This window comes from Squalius cephalus (assembly GCF_949319135.1).
Source record: "Squalius cephalus genome assembly, chromosome: 23".
Classification (NCBI taxonomy): domain Eukaryota; kingdom Metazoa; phylum Chordata; class Actinopteri; order Cypriniformes; family Leuciscidae; genus Squalius; species Squalius cephalus.
The window spans coordinates 16116640-16136336 of record NC_137144.1 but is presented as its reverse complement, the minus strand read 5'-3'; the positions used below and the strand labels follow the sequence as shown (position 1 = coordinate 16136336).

At 38.5% G+C, this 19697-nt stretch overlaps 1 protein-coding gene across 7 annotated transcripts in view; it reads right to left on the bottom strand.

Annotated features, from left to right (window-relative positions):
* The window catches only part of magi2b (membrane associated guanylate kinase, WW and PDZ domain containing 2b), an 85805-nt gene extending 69268 nt beyond the window's left edge, over positions 1-16537 (bottom strand). For all 7 annotated transcript variants that reach the window (XM_079858571.1, XM_079858570.1, XM_079858573.1 and 4 more), the window contains exon 1: positions 15888-16537. In XM_079858571.1, the coding sequence (XP_079714697.1) occupies positions 15888-16185 (298 nt within the window). In that variant the 5' untranslated portion in view covers positions 16186-16537. The remainder of the gene's footprint in view (positions 1-15887) is intronic.
* Positions 16538-19697: the final 3160 nt, after the last annotated feature.

Below are 19697 nucleotides of genomic sequence, written 5' to 3'. Positions count from 1 at the left end.
TAACCAGTCAATAAATTCAAAGACACACGTACATAAATAAACAGGCACAGGGATGAGACGGGACATGGTGATTGTGTGCGATCGGGTTTAGACTATCTAAAGAGGCCCGTTTCAGTTTTTAAAAGAGTCACATTTTGAGATACAAAGTCACACAATTATTATGGGAAGAACTCAATTGTGAGATATAGATATAAATATATCAAGTCAAAATTAGAAGATTTGGTCACACTGAGATATACCGTTACGGTCACCATGGTTTTGCCAAGTTAGACGTTCCTTTATCAACATAATTTGTTGATCCTGGAACAACATTTCTGTGTGAAATTATTCATATCCCTATACCTAACCTAGCTTAATCTTGACTTAAACTGTAAACTTGTCCCTCAAATCTGATTGGTTGATTAGAATGTTGTTTCAGGATCAACAAAGATGTTGTTTTTGGTGATGTTGTTTCACATACTGAGATATAAGATTGTTAGATATAGTCACATTTGAGATTTAATGTCACAATGCCGACTTAGGCCATGTTTCCACCTGGTATTAAGATGAGTTTTGGTCAATCGGATCACAAGTAGACGAGGGAGACACATTCCCGTTTACTTTTGTTTACTCTTTTGTCCACTTTCAACCACTTCTGTCCTGATTTCTTCGAGGGGAGGGTCTATGGGTGGGTAAATGTATGGGCTTTTTTCAGATCTTTCGATCTAATGGACAAAATAAGCTCACGCAATTTACATATGAACAAGACTGGAGACGACGGAAAAACAAGGAGAGCGGCAGTTTTCATTTCTGCTTTGACAGCCGTAAGATCACGCCGAAATGTGTGTTAGAAATCAGGAATGGCGAGAGAACATTGTGCTTGGTAGATTGTTCATCTTCAAACCAAACTTGGGTCTTCAACCGACAAAGCTTTAAATCCCAAGTCACAATTACGAAATATAAAGTCACATATTGACATTTACAGTCACAATTACGAGAAACAAAGTCTCAACTGTGAGATATAGTTGTGTTGTGAGATATTGTCACATTTTGAGATATAAAAGTTACAATTACGAGAAACTAAGACATAATTACAAAAAATAAAGTCACAATGTCACAATTCGAGTCACAATTATGAGATATAAACTCACACATTGAGATTCAGTCACAATTACGAGAAGCAAAGCAATTCCAACACCTCAGATATTGTTGTTACAAGATATAAAATCAAAATGACAAGAAACTAAATCATAATTACGAGATATAGTCACATTGTGAGATGTAAAGTCACAGAGGTGGAAACAGGCTCCCACAGGTCTGACCCACAATATCTTCCGTACGATATGGTTAATATTCTCTGATAAGGTGGGAATATGTCACCATATTGATTTGTTTTCACTGGAGAGGAGGTTAATAAAACATTCCAATGAGTTTCAGCGGTTTCTTTTTGACAGCATAATCACAGCTGACACCACTGCCCTCGCTGAGGACAGCTGAGCAGAGTATCGATCGCCTGAAAGTTTTCCTCCATTGGAAAGTTTTTGGGTGCTAGAGGCCTTCGGCTCAAATAGACTAAAGCAGAGAGCCGTGATAAAGCTCTGGACACAGAGAGGGAAACCACGTGTGATGCCAGCCAAGAATCAATATCTCCCATTCGCTACCACCGACTCCTACGAGAGGTCAGATTCTACATCTCCTTTGAGTAGATACAAACACACAATATTCCTCTCTCAACTCTTTGTTTCTTTCTTCAGAGGCAGAGATATCCAATCACTGTGCTCCTTACCTCTGTTTATTTCATTTTAGAAAGCTGGACCATTGGAGCTGTGGCCTAGTAGCCTGGCATATTAAGTGGGCGACATGGGTTTGAATCTGGCTCTTTTTGCTCTCTATCCACTCAGCCCTGGAGTGGATTCGTCATGTACGATAGATTCTGACAATCAAAACAAAAACAGGCTTGTGTATTTATGACAGCAATTACTGTTTTTTTTTTTCCCTTAAACAAATGTAACTTAAAATGTTATTTGAGTATTATACTTTTCATATTTTTAGTACAGCAAAACTACAGTGCTTCCAGTAGACTATCAGAGCTGTCAACACTGGAAACTCAGATGGCATGCCTTCAGTTGACGAACACCCCACTTATTTATAAAACTATATATTATTAAATTGTATACATAAAACTATTTTATTGACAATTTGCGTGCTTTTTCATTTTATTCATTGGGCCTTTTTCTGACTATTGCTTTATCCAAGTAGTCTACACTATTTATATCAATCAATATTCAGAAACAGACTTTTCTTTTTCGTTGATTAAAATAAAAGAATGCTTGGTAATATTATTTTTTAATATGAAAGAAATCATTGCCTACCACTGCCATTACAGCTTTTTTTTTTTTAGAGATTGAAACCCTTGAAAACCTACAATCAGCAAAAGGAAAGAAAAATGACCCAGACACCTGCATTTGAACTCTACATAAGGCATGACACCCTTCTTGTCTTTTTGACTCAAACAATCTACATTTACAACTAGGCGTAAATCCAAAACGCATAATTGCAGCTATCAATCTCTTCCCTTTGTTAAATGAAGAAAAGAGAGGACTGCTAATTATGGTTCTGATATCTCCATCTGACTCACTTTGTTTGTCCTGTGACGATGATTCACATTACAAAATCACTCACACCTCTAACTCTAACAACCCAAAGGCAGCACAATTATGTTTATGTGATGACATGGCAATATACAACATTTTGAAGTGTATAAAGTGCTGGCACCAACAAACTAAAATCTTATGAACTACATAACCAATAATAAAAAAAAATTTGATTGGATTGATGCATATGAGACCACTTCAGAACTGGATAGCACAGCACTTTGGGATTGGGCACGCTTCCCCAGCGTTAACAACACTGGTCATGGCTGGAAAACAATGGGAATTGAGATCCGTAACACTCTTCCCAGTGAAATGTCACGATAAAGGAACAGCAGCTACGATCGTACCCACAGTAAGTCCTTACTTGGGGCGCTGGGTAGGTTACGACCTACGACCTGTCCCTGAAGGACGTTACGTACCCCCCTGCCATAGCCCTGAACCACTGCTGGATGGCTGGGATCACTGTCTCGGCTCCAATATATATATATAATATAATGCCGGTCATATTTATATCCAAGACGAGACCCCATGACGCCAGTCCGACATAACATCTTCGTTCTCTCCTTCAAGGAATGGGGGTTACATTAGAAAGATGTTTTAAATACTACAAGTAAATCTAGGCATCACAACATTGTAATGTACAGTATGAAAAATTTTTATTTTGAGATTTGATAAAGATTGCATTACATTTAATGGTTAATTTGAATAATTTGACAAACATTTTTAAATGTATAAAGCTGGAACCAACAAGCTAAGTGAATTTAGGCATCACAAAACACTTGATATAGGTCTATACACTCACCTAAAGGATTATTAGGAACACCTGTTCAATTTCTCATTAATGCAATTATCTAATCAACCAATCACATGGCAGTTGCTTCAATGCATTTAGGGGTGTGGTCCTGGTCATGTGGTCCTGGTCAAGACAATCTCCTGAACTCCAAACTGAATGTCAGAATGGGAAAGAAAGGTGATTTAAGCAATTTTGAGCGTGGCATGGCTGTTGGTGCCAGACGGGCCGGTCTGAGTATTTCACAATCTGCTCAGTTACTGGGATTTTCACGCACAACCATTTCTAGGGTTTACAAAGAATGGTGTGAAAAGGGAAAAACATCCAGTATGCGGCAGTCCTGTGGGCGAAAATGCCTTGTTGATGCTAGAGGTCAGAGGAGAATGGGCCGACTGATTCAAGCTGATAGAAGAGCAACTTTGACTGAAATAACCACTCGTTACAACCGAGGTATGCAGCAAAGCATTTGTGAAGCCACAACGCACACAACCTTGAGGCGGATGGGCTACAACAGCAGAAGACCCCACCGGGTACCACTCATCTCCACTACAAATAGGAAAAAGAGGCTACAATTTGCACGAGCTCACCAAAATTGGACAGTTGAAGACTGGAAAAATGTTGCCTGGTCTGATGAGTCTCGATTTCTGTTGAGACATTCAGATGGTAGAGTCAGAATTTGGCGTAAACAGAATGAGAACATGGATTCATCATGCCTTGTTACCACTGTGCAGGCTGGTGGTGGTGGTGTAATGGTGTGGGGGATGTTTTCTTGGCACACTTTAGGCCCCTTAGTGCCAATTGGGCATCGTTTAAATGCCACGGCCTACCTGAGCATTGTTTCTGACCATGTCCATCCCTTTATGACCACCATGTACCCATCCTCTGATGGCTACTTCCAGCAGGATAATGCACCATGTCACAAAGCTCGAATCATTTCAAATTGGTTTCTTGAACATGACAATGAGTTCACTGTACTAAAATGGCCCCCACAGTCACCAGATCTCAACACAATAGAGCATCTTTGGGATGTGGTGGAACGGGAGCTAGGTGCCCTGGATGTGCATCCCACAAATCTCCATCAACTGCAAGATGCTATCCTATCAATATGGGCCAACATTTCTAAAGAATGCTTTCAGCACCTTGTTGAATCAATGCCACGTAGAATTAAGGCAGTTCTGAAGGCGAAAGGGGGTCAAACACAGTATTAGTATGGTGTTCCTAATAATCCTTTAGGTGAGTGTATATCGCAGCCACAAATTAATATGCGGGCAGCACATATTGCACAGCTCTGTTATGCATAAAGAACCCGGAGATGCCATCACCAAGAGTTTGTTTGTACAGTAACTTCATCTAGCTAATTAGTCTTAAGTTCAACAAAAAAAATGACACTTAATCCTAACTGAATTCACTATTGTTAGCTTAGAACTAAAATTTCTGTAGTATGGCCAAACAGCATAGATCATTCATAAAGCCATACATAAAGGAATTTGCATGCTCATGTCTCAAGCGTCTACACCAATAAGCTCTTCTGTAAAAAACCAATGAAATTGGGAGTGGGCGGATCGACACGTATCAGCACCCCATGTCCAGACTGCACTCAGTCCCGATCCCCTTTGTTTTACACATACATTTTTCAGCACACACACAGAACAGACATCTAGAAAATATTCTCAAAATAGTTTGTTTAGGTGTTGATTTAAATTTCAACAGCATTTCTCAGAAACCACTTACTGCACCTTTAAATGAGCGTTAGATGGAGGTAATCTAAAAAACATTTAATTGAATGAGGGACCCGAATCATATTTAGGAATCAAAATATCATATTGAATCAGGGGTGGGTTCTGTTGACTAAGGCAAGCAAGCAACCTTCAGTTTTAGTACCCCAGAAACAGACACAACAGGATGATTTCATTTATGTCATCTTGAAAAGTGTATCATGTAAAAGTGAGGAGAAAATGCCTATGATATCTGTATCCCATAAATGGTAAAGTCTTTTTGCAAACAAATGAGCCTTTTCCTTTCCACTGACTCTACAAAAGATCTTGATGAGCTCAGGTTGGTTAATCTAAATATAGAAATTGAATCTTTGTGCGTCACTTCAAGGTTTCCATTCCTAAAATTACAATGAGAAATTGGACCTGGAACTTTAAAGGGATAGTTCAGGATTTTAGACATGAATCTCTATAGCTTCCCCATAAGCAGTGTGGTGCATTGACCATGACTTACCCCCGACAGCGTCCTGTGAGCCGAGCTCCGGTCCAGTTTTGGTCAAGATGAAATTAGTCCGGCAAGATTGCTGGGGTCACGGCAATAAAGCTTTTTTCTTCTCAAATCAATATGTGTTCAAAAGAGTGATATATTTGCGTCACTAAAACGTTGTCTATGGAGAGGTCAGACCTCGTAATGGCTTGGCACTATTTTCTCCCCTGTCATATCACTGCGCGCTGCCGCTACCTACAGCCAGCTGCGAGCTGCGCAGGCGCACACCACTTTTTCAGTTGTTCGGCAGTGTTTACAGCAGTGTTTACGTGCTCAGAACAGCTACACGAACGAGCTAACATAGCTACTCACCAAGAGCGATCAGTTTGTACAAGCTTTGTAGAAAATGGTGCGGACTTGTGACTATCCGGACTGTACAAACAAAGATGTGGCGCTTTCTCCTCACACATTTCAAAGATTTCCTGTGGCAGATGTTGCTCTGAGGCGACTTTGGCTCATTGCTCTGGGCTTCAATGTGAACACCAAACTGGCGAAGATAAAGAAGCTTCGCGTTTGCAGTGCACACATGTGTAGTCAGACATGTTATCGTTCTCTTTACGAGCTGTAAACAAAGTGACACGTGCGCGGCTCGCAGCTGGCTGTAGGTAGCGGCAGCGCGCAGTGATATGACGGGGAAGAAAATAGTGCCAAGCCATTACGAGGTCTGACCTCTCCATAGACAGCGGTTTTGTGCTGCAAATATATCACTCTTTTGAACACATATTGATTTGAGAAGAAAAAAGCTTTATTGCCGTGACCCCAGCAAACTTGCCGGACTAATTTCATCTTGACCAAAACTGGACCGGAGTTCGGCTCACAGGACGCTGTCGGGGGTAAGTCATGGTCAATGCACCACACTGCTTATGGGGAAGCTATAGAGATTCATGTCTAAAATCCTGAACTATCCCTTTAAGTGGTTAAAATAGAGATACCAAAAAGGACAGGAACTATGGCAACCAACCCATTTTTGGAAAGTAAATGACATTATTAGTGTTGATTCCTGATGCTCGTACTTTTGGTTAAGGGATTTGAACAAAACAAAAGTATTAAAGCTTCGAAGCGATTTTTGCTTGGTAGATGATATGCCATAGTTCACCGCTTTTGTTTGTCAAGCATTGCTCAGATATCTGGCCACTGAAGCATAAAATCAGACCCAGAATTGAAAGCCAATGATGTCATGTCAAATATGCGTCTTTGTCATGCTGAATCATCTGGGACCCTGTCCCACCTAAACGGTGCCGCGATCTCCCACCATCTGCCGGAGGAAGGTCAGTTATTTTTCCTCGAAAAACATCTTGAATTTGCATGTTGCAATATGTGATTTCTCTATGACCAACACTACTGGCCTAATTTCAAGCCATTGACACAATTCTCCCTTCTCCCAAAGCATCTCTAGTTTATGGTGTATTCTTACTGTGTATATAGTGTCTGTGTAACATGATCTATCTGTCCATCTATCTTTCACTGGTGAGGTGTAAAATAGATACTTTGGTATCGAGTTTAATACAAGTTAATTCACCCAAAAGTGAAAATTCTGTCAGTAATGACTCACCCTCATGTCGTTCCAAACCCGCAAGACTTTCGTTCATCTTCGGAACACAAATGAAGATCTTTTAGATGAAACCAGAGAGCTTTCTGTCCCTCCATTGACAGCCTACACAACTACCACTTTCAAGCCCCAGAAAAGTAGAAAAGACATCTTAAAAGTAATCCATGTGACAGTGGTTTTATGAAGTGATGTAAGTGCTTTGTTTGTGCAAAGAAACATAATTTACCACTTTAATTGCAAAATATTAATCTTCAACACCCATTCACGCAATAATGTCTGCTCTCTTACGCCAAATCATTCCGCCCGGTCTAAAATATAAACGCTTGTAATAGGTTTACCATTAGAAGAAGGTTTGATGATGTCTGATGACTCATTATTTAAATTTTGTTAATTTTGAACAAATAAACGTTACACAGTGTCCCTTTAAATGGCTAAATTTGGAAAAAGCAGTGTGTAACTGACCTGTTACTGAATGAATAACTGAATGCATTTTCCATCTCAATCCCGTCCAACATAACCAAAAACAAAAACAACAACAGTTTGAATTTCAAGTAAATACATACGCTCTGGGGGTCAATTCTGGATCTCTGTGACAAAGCACACGCTCTGGGGCATTGAACAAGACATTAAAGCCTACAGCCACATAGTGATTACTGCACAAAAAGACCTTTCTCTGCCAGCCTCTATGACTCTAGGCTCTTAAAGCACCGTCTTTGTTTTGTATCACGCTGTTGAGTAATTCAACACAAGCAGTCTACACCTCTTTAATTTGCCTATGCATCTCTAATCCCAAAACAAACATTTTGTTCATCTTCATGTTCTCCACAGCAAGAATACGGAAACTGTGGGCTGCAGAGCAAACATCGAATGCAAACAGTTCATACACAATGTATCACAGTGATGCGCTTTTATACAGCGCTACACGGTATGCTAAAATTAAAGCTGATTTCGAAAGTCTAGCATTTATAGTAGGCCTTGGATATTATTTATTTTGCAGACACTGAATTTTAGATACTGAAGCTAATTTGGTGATAAACACAGCTGTGTGGACTCTCTTGACTAGGAATATTTCTCATTTGAAAGCACAGATTTTATTTGATTATTAGATTCAAAGTGCTTCTGGCTGATTCAGACATTACAGTATTATAACGTTTTTTTTGTTTGTCCGGATCAACTAATTTATTTTAAAAAAAATTAAAATTAAAAGAATTAAAAAAAAATTAAATTAGCATGAATGAGCATGTTCTTAATTTCTAAATTAAAATGTGTTTTATATATATATCTTAAAAAACTGCTTATTAATATTTGGGGTAAAAAATTGTCAGCCAAAACCAACCAACATTTTTACCTTTTTATGACAAGGCAAAGTTAGTTCAGATTGTAACGTCATGTGGTGAGACAACTCCCCCCAAAAAACATTTTATTATATTTTATACCAATCCCAATCATACCAATCCCAAATTATATTTATTCATGATATTTGTAAAAGAATATTTTTATAATGAAAACTATATTTACATTTTTTTTTTTGTTGAAAATAATGATTAAGATGTGTACACTCAAATGCATTCAAACTGTAAGCAAAAAAACAAATTTGATGGTTATATCACATAAAAAAATTTGAGTCATTAAACTTATGCTTCTTGTTGAAAATGGCACAAGTTTTTCAAAACCACATAAAACCAACTTGTTTTAAACAAGTTGTCCAAAATGACACATCATTGACCCTCCGTAATGCAAATTACTGAAGGATGCTGAAGTAACATCAGCATTTTTGTTACAATATTAAAAGTGAAAAAGTCCTTGGCCTGTATTCAGCGGGATTACTGTAAAATGGATCAACAAAACTGCATGTGCTTGGTAATAATGTGTGCATCTCAAGGTAATAAACACAATAGAAGAAAGAATAGAGAATGAGAAACTTGTGCATTAAAGAAAATTAAATCTGCTCTTTTATAAGTCTATCCGGCAAAGCGAGCTCTCTGTTCCCTGCAGTGTAGAAAGCACAGAGCCGAAATGAACTGCAGTACCGTTCACTTCATGACAGATGGCCAAGTGTTTTTATGCACAGATCTAAAGGATAAGAACCCATATCATGATTAATTATTTACTAAATATGTTTTTCTCATGCGGATAATCAAAGTAAGGCAGCCAGTTTGAGAAACAGTTTCATAAAAATGAAAATCTTGCTTGCACACTCTCCAGCTCCCGCGTTTGTCATGTTAACATTCAAAACGGCTGTCTTTGACATCTCGTGCGCTTGTAGTCGTGACTTAATAATGGATCAAAGGCGCTTCTCTGCCCTGATTGGTCGACGGCGTACCCACTTCAAAATGGCAATCACAACATCAGCATTAAGTATATCATTCTGTCTGACGGGAACCATGCAGTTCTGTCCGGTTGATTGCAATCAGTCACTCCGGTAAGCACATTAAAAACCATCATAATCCCAAATAGCAGCCTAGAGGGATTCCAGATGGATCTGCTTTACAAATTAGGTGGCACTTGTGCTCCACTTGCTTAGTGAGTGGAAGACTGCAGAATATAATGCTCTGTGCTGCTAGTGGCTTTATGGAGCATTTTCCGTATTCATGATTAATCGGATGCGGTGCCGAAAGGTGTGTTTCATCCTTTAGGTCTAGACCAAATTGCCAAAATAGCTGGAATGTTACATTGCATAATGTGCAAAAAGCTAAAGAACATTCACAGCTCTCTTAGGGAATTGTTTCCAGATTTGCAACCAGCCAAAAGACAGACCGCATCTATTAAATATGTAGCGTTGTTACAACGAGGAGGACAAATGGTAGATATTTTAAAACAGCTCTTTGTGTTAAAGGGATAGATCACACAAGATTGAAATTATTTCATCATTTACTCATCCTCATGCCGATGATGTTCCTTCTTCTGTTGAACACAAAAAGAGATGTTTAGCAGATTGTTCACACTGCTCCTATCCATACAATAAAAGCCAATTCATGACAAACCATAAACAAACCATAGAAATATGACGGCAACACCATGTTTCCGTATTGCACGCAATTGGTTCTTGTTTGTATTGTAACCAATCACAACATGCCAAATTGCATAAATGAGAAAAAATAACTACTGTAATTTCAGTCTCACACAAAAGTATCGAATGATTTCCGAAAATACGTTTGGGTCGTAAGTTGTTTGGACTACTTTTATGGAGTTTTTTTTTTTTTTGACAGGCATTTAGTCACCATTTACTTTCATTGTATGGCAAGGAGCTGCGTGAACATCATCTGTCTCTTTTTGAGTTTGACTGAAGAAAAGTTTTCAATGTTGGGTGAACTATTCCTTTAAGAATTAAACAAAATATAAACTATAATTTGTGACCCTGGATCACAAAACGAGTCACAAGTCGCACGGGGATATTTGTGGCAATAGCCAACAAAACATTGTATGGGTCAAAATTATAAATTTTTCTTTTATGCCAAAAATCATTAGGCTATTAAGTAAAGATCATGTTCCATGAAGATATTTTGTATATTTCCTACCGTAAATATGTAAAACATTTATTTTTGTGAGTGAATGCAGCACAATCGCAAACATAAATGGACAACTTTAAAGGCGATTTTCTTGATGTTTCGATTTTTTTGCACCCTCAGATTCCAGATTTTCAAATAGTTGTATCTCGGCCAAATATTGTCCTATCCTAACAGACCATACACCAATGGAAAGCTGATTTATTCAGATTTCAGGATGTGTATAAATTAGGGCTGTCAAACGATTAATCGCGATTAATCGCATCCAAAATAAAAGTTTGTGTTTACATAATATATGTGTGTGTATGGAGTATAATTATTTTCTATATATAAATACACACACATGCATATATATATTTAAGAAAATGTGTTATTTATATATAAAATATTTATATATAATATAAATTATATATAATATAAATATATATACATGCAAATATTTCTTAAATATATACATGCATGTGTGTGTATTTATATATAGAAAATAATTATACACCGTACACACACATGTATTATGTAAAAACAAACTTTTATTTTGGATGCGATTAATCGCGATTAATCGTTTGACAGCCCTAGTATAAATCTCAATTTCAAAAAATGTACACATGCGACTGGTTTTGTGGTCCAGGGTCACATTTATGGAATTGGTCACTAGTTAAAAAAAAACTGCTGTCAAACTGCCATTTGAGCATACTGAGGTAGATAAGTAAATAATATTTTCGAATGCCTTTAGAAATATAAGTGTGGGACGCAGGTTCAGTTGCATAGGTTCAACATTTTCCTTGTGCAAATGGCAATGCACTGCTGTCAATGAACTGTGTATTTTAGAGGAGAGTGGGGTAAGATGAGCCACTTTTTTTCCTTAAACTGTCCTCTAGTCTAGGCAACATCATTAATAATTATTAGCGTTAATAAAAATTAAAACACATTCATATCTTGTCTGATTTCAACTGAACATAATACCTAAATAATCCTATCATGTAGAAAATGTTCATTCGTAACATAAAATGTTTTGCATTTCTCATGTGCATCTCTCAGTCTGGCTGGAGGTGACAGGTTCCTTCTAAATATATGATCAACATTATGCACAGTTTGCTAGATTAAGGGGTGACACATCTTACCCCGCTCTTATGTGTACTCTTTAGAGATGCAAAGGAAAGGGAGATCATAAGAGATGGGAAATTATGAAATATTGAAAAGCACAGATGAAAGAAGATGACTTATTTAAAAATGACTAAATGCAAGATGAAATACCAAATCTATCCCACATCTCTAAGGAAAATGCCGACCATTATGACAGAATAATGACTGTCGTGGATAAATTACACTTCAAAGCAAAATAAGTTAAACCCCCGAGGCTGCAGAAATCTGCTCAGAGTCATGTTCGTGTTAATCAGTTTCCAAATCCATTTGTGCAAACTGAATACGTTATATAACCAATTATTGCACTTCACAACTGAAAAATAATGAGATTATATCGCTGATATTTAAAAGCTGACAGCGCATCATAAGAGTCTGGGAAAACTGGAGGTCGCAGCACCGGATCGTTCGATGCGCTGAGAGCAAAGTAGTGTAGTGGCACAGGATTACGAGACCACTAAACCAAATATCTGGCCCAGAAGATTAAATGAAAACATGAAAGACGACTTCTAAAATAAGACGGCAACAGACGTGCTTTATTCCAAATGAAACGTGGTGCTGTGCAGAAATGGGATGTATGAAGGCAGCCTAGTTGACTATTTAGCTTGATATTTATATAACTGTCAGAATTGGGTCATTATGACAAGTTGGGCATCAAAGTCCCTGTAACCACCAAGCCACAAAAGTGAGTCCTGGACATGCACCAAGACACACCAATACAAACACACCATCTCCTCCATCACATCAAAGCAGGATGGACTGACTGAGACAAAAATAACATATGTTGTGGCAGTCGGCCCATCAGATCCCAAAGGATAGGACGCACATGCATATAATACAAACTATTAGGCTACCTACTGTATCTGTTCATATTATGTCAGTTGGTGTTGTACTTTAATATGTCTTAAAGGGACAGTTCACCCTTAAATGAAAATGAAGTCATTATTATATATAACACAACTATTAGAAAAAACACCACCGGAATAGGATGTTTAGATATAATCTTATAATTGAATAACAAAGACCCAGGTTCAAATCCCACATTTGGATATTCGCAATGTATGTTAGTTAGTGTTCCGCTATAATGACAAATCATGGTGCATATATGGCAACTCCATTCCTGCATTCAAATGCCTTACTGTACCAGATTTCAATCATTATATCAATTTATTCAGCTAGTCTCTCTGTTCTTACGGCCATTTACAATATAAGCACACTATAAAACGCCTTTCGGACATGTTCCCCAAGCCCTGATCTTCAGCAGCCAGTCAATATTTACTCACTCAGTCCACTGATCTGGATCTCCCTAGACACAACTATTGCTTGCATGAAGATATTTTTTGCTTTCACTTGGGAACTGGGGATGCTTTCCAAAGCGCTGGCCCGGGGGCTGAAGTTCGCTTCAAACTAGAGCGAAAAACACTGCAAATGTACAATAAGCATTGTTGAAAACTCAGCACTGTAGACCTAAAGAGAGATGCATGCCTTCAAATCCCATCTCTGTAAGTCAACATCTCTGTGAAAGATAGCATCACTCCTCCCATTTACACAGCAAGTACCCTCTCCTTTTCTCCACGAATGCCATTGTTTTTTAAGAGCTGCCACCATATGGCAAGCCATTTTAATATTCATTCCTGAACACTACTGGATCTTTTTCAATGTTACTAGTATTTAGTACATATTTACACATAATACATAAGTGACATTAAGTCAGTGTTTATCCCCACTGTTATTAGTAACATTTCTAATCTCACTAGTTACTGTTGCCTTTTTACTTGTCATATGTAATGATCAGACAGAATGACTTGAAATGAAAATCTTGCTAGTAAAATGTTACTACTGGAATGCATCCTAACGTCTATTCAATTTATAACAGTGTTTATTTGTTTTTTTACAATTATTGATATACTTTATACTTTAATAAGCTTTTTATATTTTCAGTTTTCATCATTTTAGTTTAATTGAGTAATTATGTTATGTGCCTTTGTCATTTTTATTTAAGTTTAATTGATTTTTTATCTCAGTTTTAGTTTTTATTTATTTCCAGTTAGTAATTTTAGAGTGCTTCAACTCAAGTTATTTGCTAAGGCAACATTTTAAAATTTTCGTTTAGTTTGCATGTCCCATTTCAAAGATGCCCTGATATGATTGTAAATCGCTTTGGGTGTACAGTACATATGAAAGCGCTATATAAATGCCTCGTTCATTCATTCATGTCTAATATTTATATATCTTTTTAAGCTTTATTTCAATTAACAAAAATGTTTTTAATAGTTTAGTTCATGATAATAACCCTGAATGATACTGGGAAACTACTTACTTATGTATTAAAGGACTAGTCTAGTACTTAATTTAATAAGCTATAACCTAATAGAATAAGTTCTAGTATGAAAATAAATAGTTACTAACTAGAACAAGGTGACCAGCAACGAATGGAGTGCGTAATTAGAAAATATTTGTTATTTGAAAGTGAACACAGATCCACAAAGAATTAAAAAAATGTTCAATTACCAGTGACAATTGCCTAGTTAATTGTCAGTATGATAGTGAGTAGTAACAAAAGAATAAGTAATAGTATGCATAAGTATTAGCATACAAGTCACTACTGGAATATGACCTACTAGTATCTAATAAATAGTTGCTACTGAGATTTTAAAATAATTAAAGGACAAGTTCGGTATTTTACACTTAAAGCCCTGTTTACAGATCGTTTCTGATGAAATAGAACGGTTAAGATTAAAATGTGGACACATGCTGCTGTCCCGAGAATTTTAGGTTTATTTCGCTTTCCCCCCCACCTACACAATGGCAGCCTATGGGCACTGGAACAATCCTTCATAAAACGCATTAAACTTTCGTTTACAAAGACGTGAAACTCACCGAGTGGTCAGGGGTGTTCAATGATATGCTCACAAAAAAATCGCTGCAAAAGATGCTTTTCAACAGGTGTTTTACCATTCGTTGTAAAACTGTGGACCTATTTTTCCAAACGTCTCACACCCGTAGATTCTTCCGTTGAGAGCTTGAATAATAAACACTCCAGCCCAGTTGGTGGCGATAATGCACCTTTGCCAATTACAAGCAAACCACTGGCATTTAATTGAATACACAGAAGAAGCAGAAGAAGAAGCGGCGGAGTAATACCGTACCGCACACAGCCCATCCAATTCAAGTCAATGGAGTTGGACAAAAACTACGATAAAACCTGTTGGAAAGCATCTTTTGCAGCGATTTTTGTGTGAGCATATCAGTGAACACCCCTGACCACTCGGTGAGTTTCACGTCTTTGTAATCGAAAGTTTAATGCGTTTTAGGAAGGATTGTTCCAGTGCCCATAGGCTGCCATTGTGTAGGTGGGGGGGAGAAGCGAAATAAACCTAAAATTCTCGGGACAGCAGCATGTGTCCACATTTTTATCTCAACCGTTCTATTTCATCAGAAACGATCTGTAAACAGGGCTTTAAGTGTAAAATACCGAACTTGTCCTTTAAGTTAATCAACACGGGATTACTCACTAGTCAATTAATAGTTCTAGTAAAATACTGCTAATTTAGTTACTAATTTAAGAACTAGTAACTATAGCTACTACTTAATGCCAAGGAATAAATGTTAAGGAGGCTTGCCACAGCCACCGTGCAATTTACGAGATCAATGAAATTGCCTTCAAATATTCGCCCAGTTTGCCCATGGCGGACCCGCGGGCCAAAATATCGGGGAGGAACAACCTCCGCCCCCTCCTGATTCCACGGTGCTTACAATCCCAAAAAAACTCTATTTATATTGAAATGTGACAATCCGCTACATTGTAACTTATGTTGCCACGAGCGACAATGGAACGTTCGCGGCTACAATCGAATCGATGACCACACCGATCGCGCGCCGTATCCAAATGCACCTTTGTGTGTAAACAGGATTTCTGCTGATATAATGTGCAGACAGACAGCAGTCCCAGACAGCGGAGGGGTCGCTCGCACGCTCGCTCGTTCTCACGCAGATATGTTTATCCTCACCTTGCTTCACGCACTTCAGCCGGAACGGGTCTTTGCAATGCTTGATCACAGCCAGCACATCCCTGATGGTGAGCCCTGCCACCGGCGTATCGTTGACCTCCAAGAGCAGCTCGTCCTGGGACAGCTTGCCGCTCTGGACGGCCACCTTACCCTGCTTCACCTCCCCAAAATAAGGGAAATTGCCATTCTCGGCGCCCCCTTTCAAGTCAAACCCCAGCTCGCCCTCTTTATTCCTGGTGAGCACCGCTTCGTGGACTTTGTTCGTCCAGTGGTTCTTCTTCTTCAGACTCTTTGACATCGCTGACAATTGACGACTCGCCTACCAGTGTGCGTCTGCTGGATGGCACCACATCCCTGCCCCAGTGTGGCGTGTCCCGAGGCGCGCTCAGATCCTCCGCGGCTGGCCGCTGCTCGTAGTATCCATGTTGCATGCGGTGGAGTTGCGCTGAGAGCTGCAGCAGCAGTACGCAACTGGATGGAGGAGCACGCTCGCTTACACGCTGACTGCCGAGTGACCCGGATGTGATGTCTACGAGGAGGCAGGAATGCTAGTGCATTCCTTAGAGCGGGCTTCACGCAAAAGTGTCTTGGAGGAAAAGAGAAGGGAGATGTGCAATGGAAGGTGGCTTAAACAGGATGTTATGTTGTTCGATTGCAGACTTTATGGAACAGATCGAGTCTATTACCAAGAGTTAGGCTATTGAGTTACTAACTCAAATATAATAAGTATAATACAAAACAGACATGTACATTTTCTGAAGAAAATGTGAGTGGTGCTTGCTATGGAAAAACTCTGCACTAGGCAGTTACAAGGGTCTTTTGCGTGATTGCTAGAAAGCTAACTCCCAGGTCTGTGCAATGTTGTGATACTGAGATACCCCATGAGACATCACAGTGTAAGATTTCACACTGTTTATATCAAAAGTCAAACCTGTGTCTCTGTGATGTTCTGGTGCTGAGATATGGCTTATTCATGCTGTCATACGGTTGCTAGGGTGCGCTTAATGGTTGCTAGGGTGTGGCTACACAGTTACCAGGTTGAAAATAATAGACTGGATATCTGCCCAAATCAAGAGTCAAACCCTGTGTCTCTGTGATGTTCTGGTGCTGAGATATGGCTTATTCATGCTGTTACACGGTTGCTAGGGTGTTCTTAATGGTTGCTAGGGTGTGGCTACACAGTTACCAGGTTGAAACTAATAGACTGGATATCTGCCCAAATCAAGAGTCAAACCCAGTGTTTCTGTGATGTTCTGGTGCTGAGATATGGCTTATTCATGCTGTTACACGGTTGCTAGGGTGCTCTTAATGGTTGCTAGGATGTGGCTACACAGTTACCAGGTTGAAACTAATAGACTAGATATCTGCCCGAATCAAGAGTCAAACCCAGTGTCTCTGTGATGTTCTGGTGCTGAGATATGGCTTATTCATGCTGCCATACAGTTGCTAGGGTGCTCTTAATGGTTGCTAGGATGTGGCTACACAGTTACCAGGTTGAAACTAATAGACTAGATATCTGCCCGAATCAAGAGTCAAACCCAGTGTCTCTGTGATGTTCTGGTGCTGAGATATGGCTTATTCATGCTGTTACACGGTTGCTAGGGTGCTCTTAATGGTTGCTAGGATGTGGCTACACAGTTACCAGGTTGAAACTAATAGACTAGATATCTGCCCGAATCAAGAGTCAAACCCAGTGTCTCTGTGATGTTCTGGTGCTGAGATATGGCTTATTCATGCTGTCATATGGTTGCTAGGGTGTGGCTAGACAGTGTCCAAGGGTAGCATGCATGCTTGCCTATTAAAAAATGGCTCACTCAATATAAGTATAAATTAGACTATTATTTTTTACAAGTTCCCTAATGTGACATATATCTGAGTGAAACGTTATTACTATTGTTAGTTGTGTAGGCTATTATTGTTCCACAATCTTTTTATATTTTTATAGGGCGAGACTCGAATTTGTCCATTAGGAATTGATTGGATTTTTGGATCGTTTTTCCGCTTTCGCGCCAATAAACGTCATCAGAGATGAGATGTCACTGCAAATAAATATTAATTAGATACACTTGAATTAAAAAATAATGATGTGCACAGATAAATACTACAATATCCCATTAAAAAATAAGAACGGTCCATTTTGATTTCATGGTAGGCTAACTGAAACCAGTTGAGACTCACTCGCATGTAATAGCCTACTCCTAAAGACATTCCCTGGTCGCCACTTACTGGTGTACTGTGTAACCTGCAGAAAGAGTGTCACGCCCGGAACTATCTTTGAGGAATCGACTCCCAACCCCAGCGTCGCGGGAAAAAGAATCGGTTCTTTGAAGGATCGACTCAGAAGAACCTTAGCACTATCTAAAGCTCACTTAGAACAGTTTTAGTGAAGTTTAGGGCTAGATACAGCCGATGATTGGATTCTTTCACGCTATTTCATATTACATTCTTTGACAAAAATCAAGACGACAACGGAAAACCCTTTGTTTCCATTATGGTTTAATACTCGTATAGCTTCGCGAAGGGATAGTTCACCCAAAAATGTTTTTTTTTAACATAATTTACTCACCCTCATGTTGTTTCTTTCTTCTGCTGAACACAAAATATATTTTAAAGAATGTTGGTAATCAAAGGGTTGATGAGCTCCATTGACTTCCATAGTAGGAGAAAAATATACTATGGAAGTCAATGGAGACCGTCACGTCAACTGTAGCCTATATCCATTGTATCCACGAATAATGAAATAATTCTAAACTCACAATCCCAGGAATCTAAATTCACTATAATTTTTGTTAGTATGATTAATAATAATAGCTGTATAAAAAACAGACGAGATTCAGCAACATTTATGATACTTAGATTATGCAGATTAAAGTGGATAATGTGTTCAGTAAATATTGTCTGGATTAGGATTACGAGGCTTTTTCGTAAAAGGTCTATATTTTTTGCTTATTAACAACAGTTTTACGGGCACAGATTTTTCAACCAGGATATAAGAGCTATAATAAAACCTTTAAAAATGTACATGTTAAATCTACATCTAATGTCCATTAGTTAAAATCCATTATATAGTATTACTACCACACAAGGGAACTTATTCAGCAATAAATGCCCATAAATTCCCTCTAAAAGCTATCGTGCCTTGGCATATGCAATATTCAGAAATAATTGCACCCATTTGGCATCCACAAAGTACACGGAGTGGATTAAAGTTGCTAAAATAGTCAGGCTAATCTATAATGTTAATGTTATGTGGTTGATCAAACAGACAGAGATGCTGTCTGATCAGGATATTGGAGCTCCGGTGTGATAAAGTATGGCTTCTTTTGATCAGGTTCTCCATCTCTTTCTTACCTTCCACTTTATTAGTCGTCTGTTAGATCTCCCCGCAGGAGGCCTGAGAGATTAGTCAAATCACTTACATTTTAATCCCAATTTTAAGATAAAATAGAGCCTGGGTCACATGGACTTGTGTATGGTCTAATGAATAAAATCACCATGAAATCAAAATGGACAATTCTTTTTTTATGGAATATTGCAGCATCCTTATTATAAATGATTTATCCGTGCACATAATTTTAAAATCATCAACTCTCGTCATCTTTAATCAAAATTACTTCTCACTCTTGCAGTCTCTTCTCTGATGACGCGTTTACTGGCACGAGGGCGGGATCAACCTGTCACTCACATGAGATCGACCAATAGCAAACCATCCAATCAATTCCCAATAGACAAAATAAAGGACCAATCCAAAATGGATCTTTAATGGAACAAAAAAACTTTAATATATAGTGGAAAGGTGGCTTTACAGAC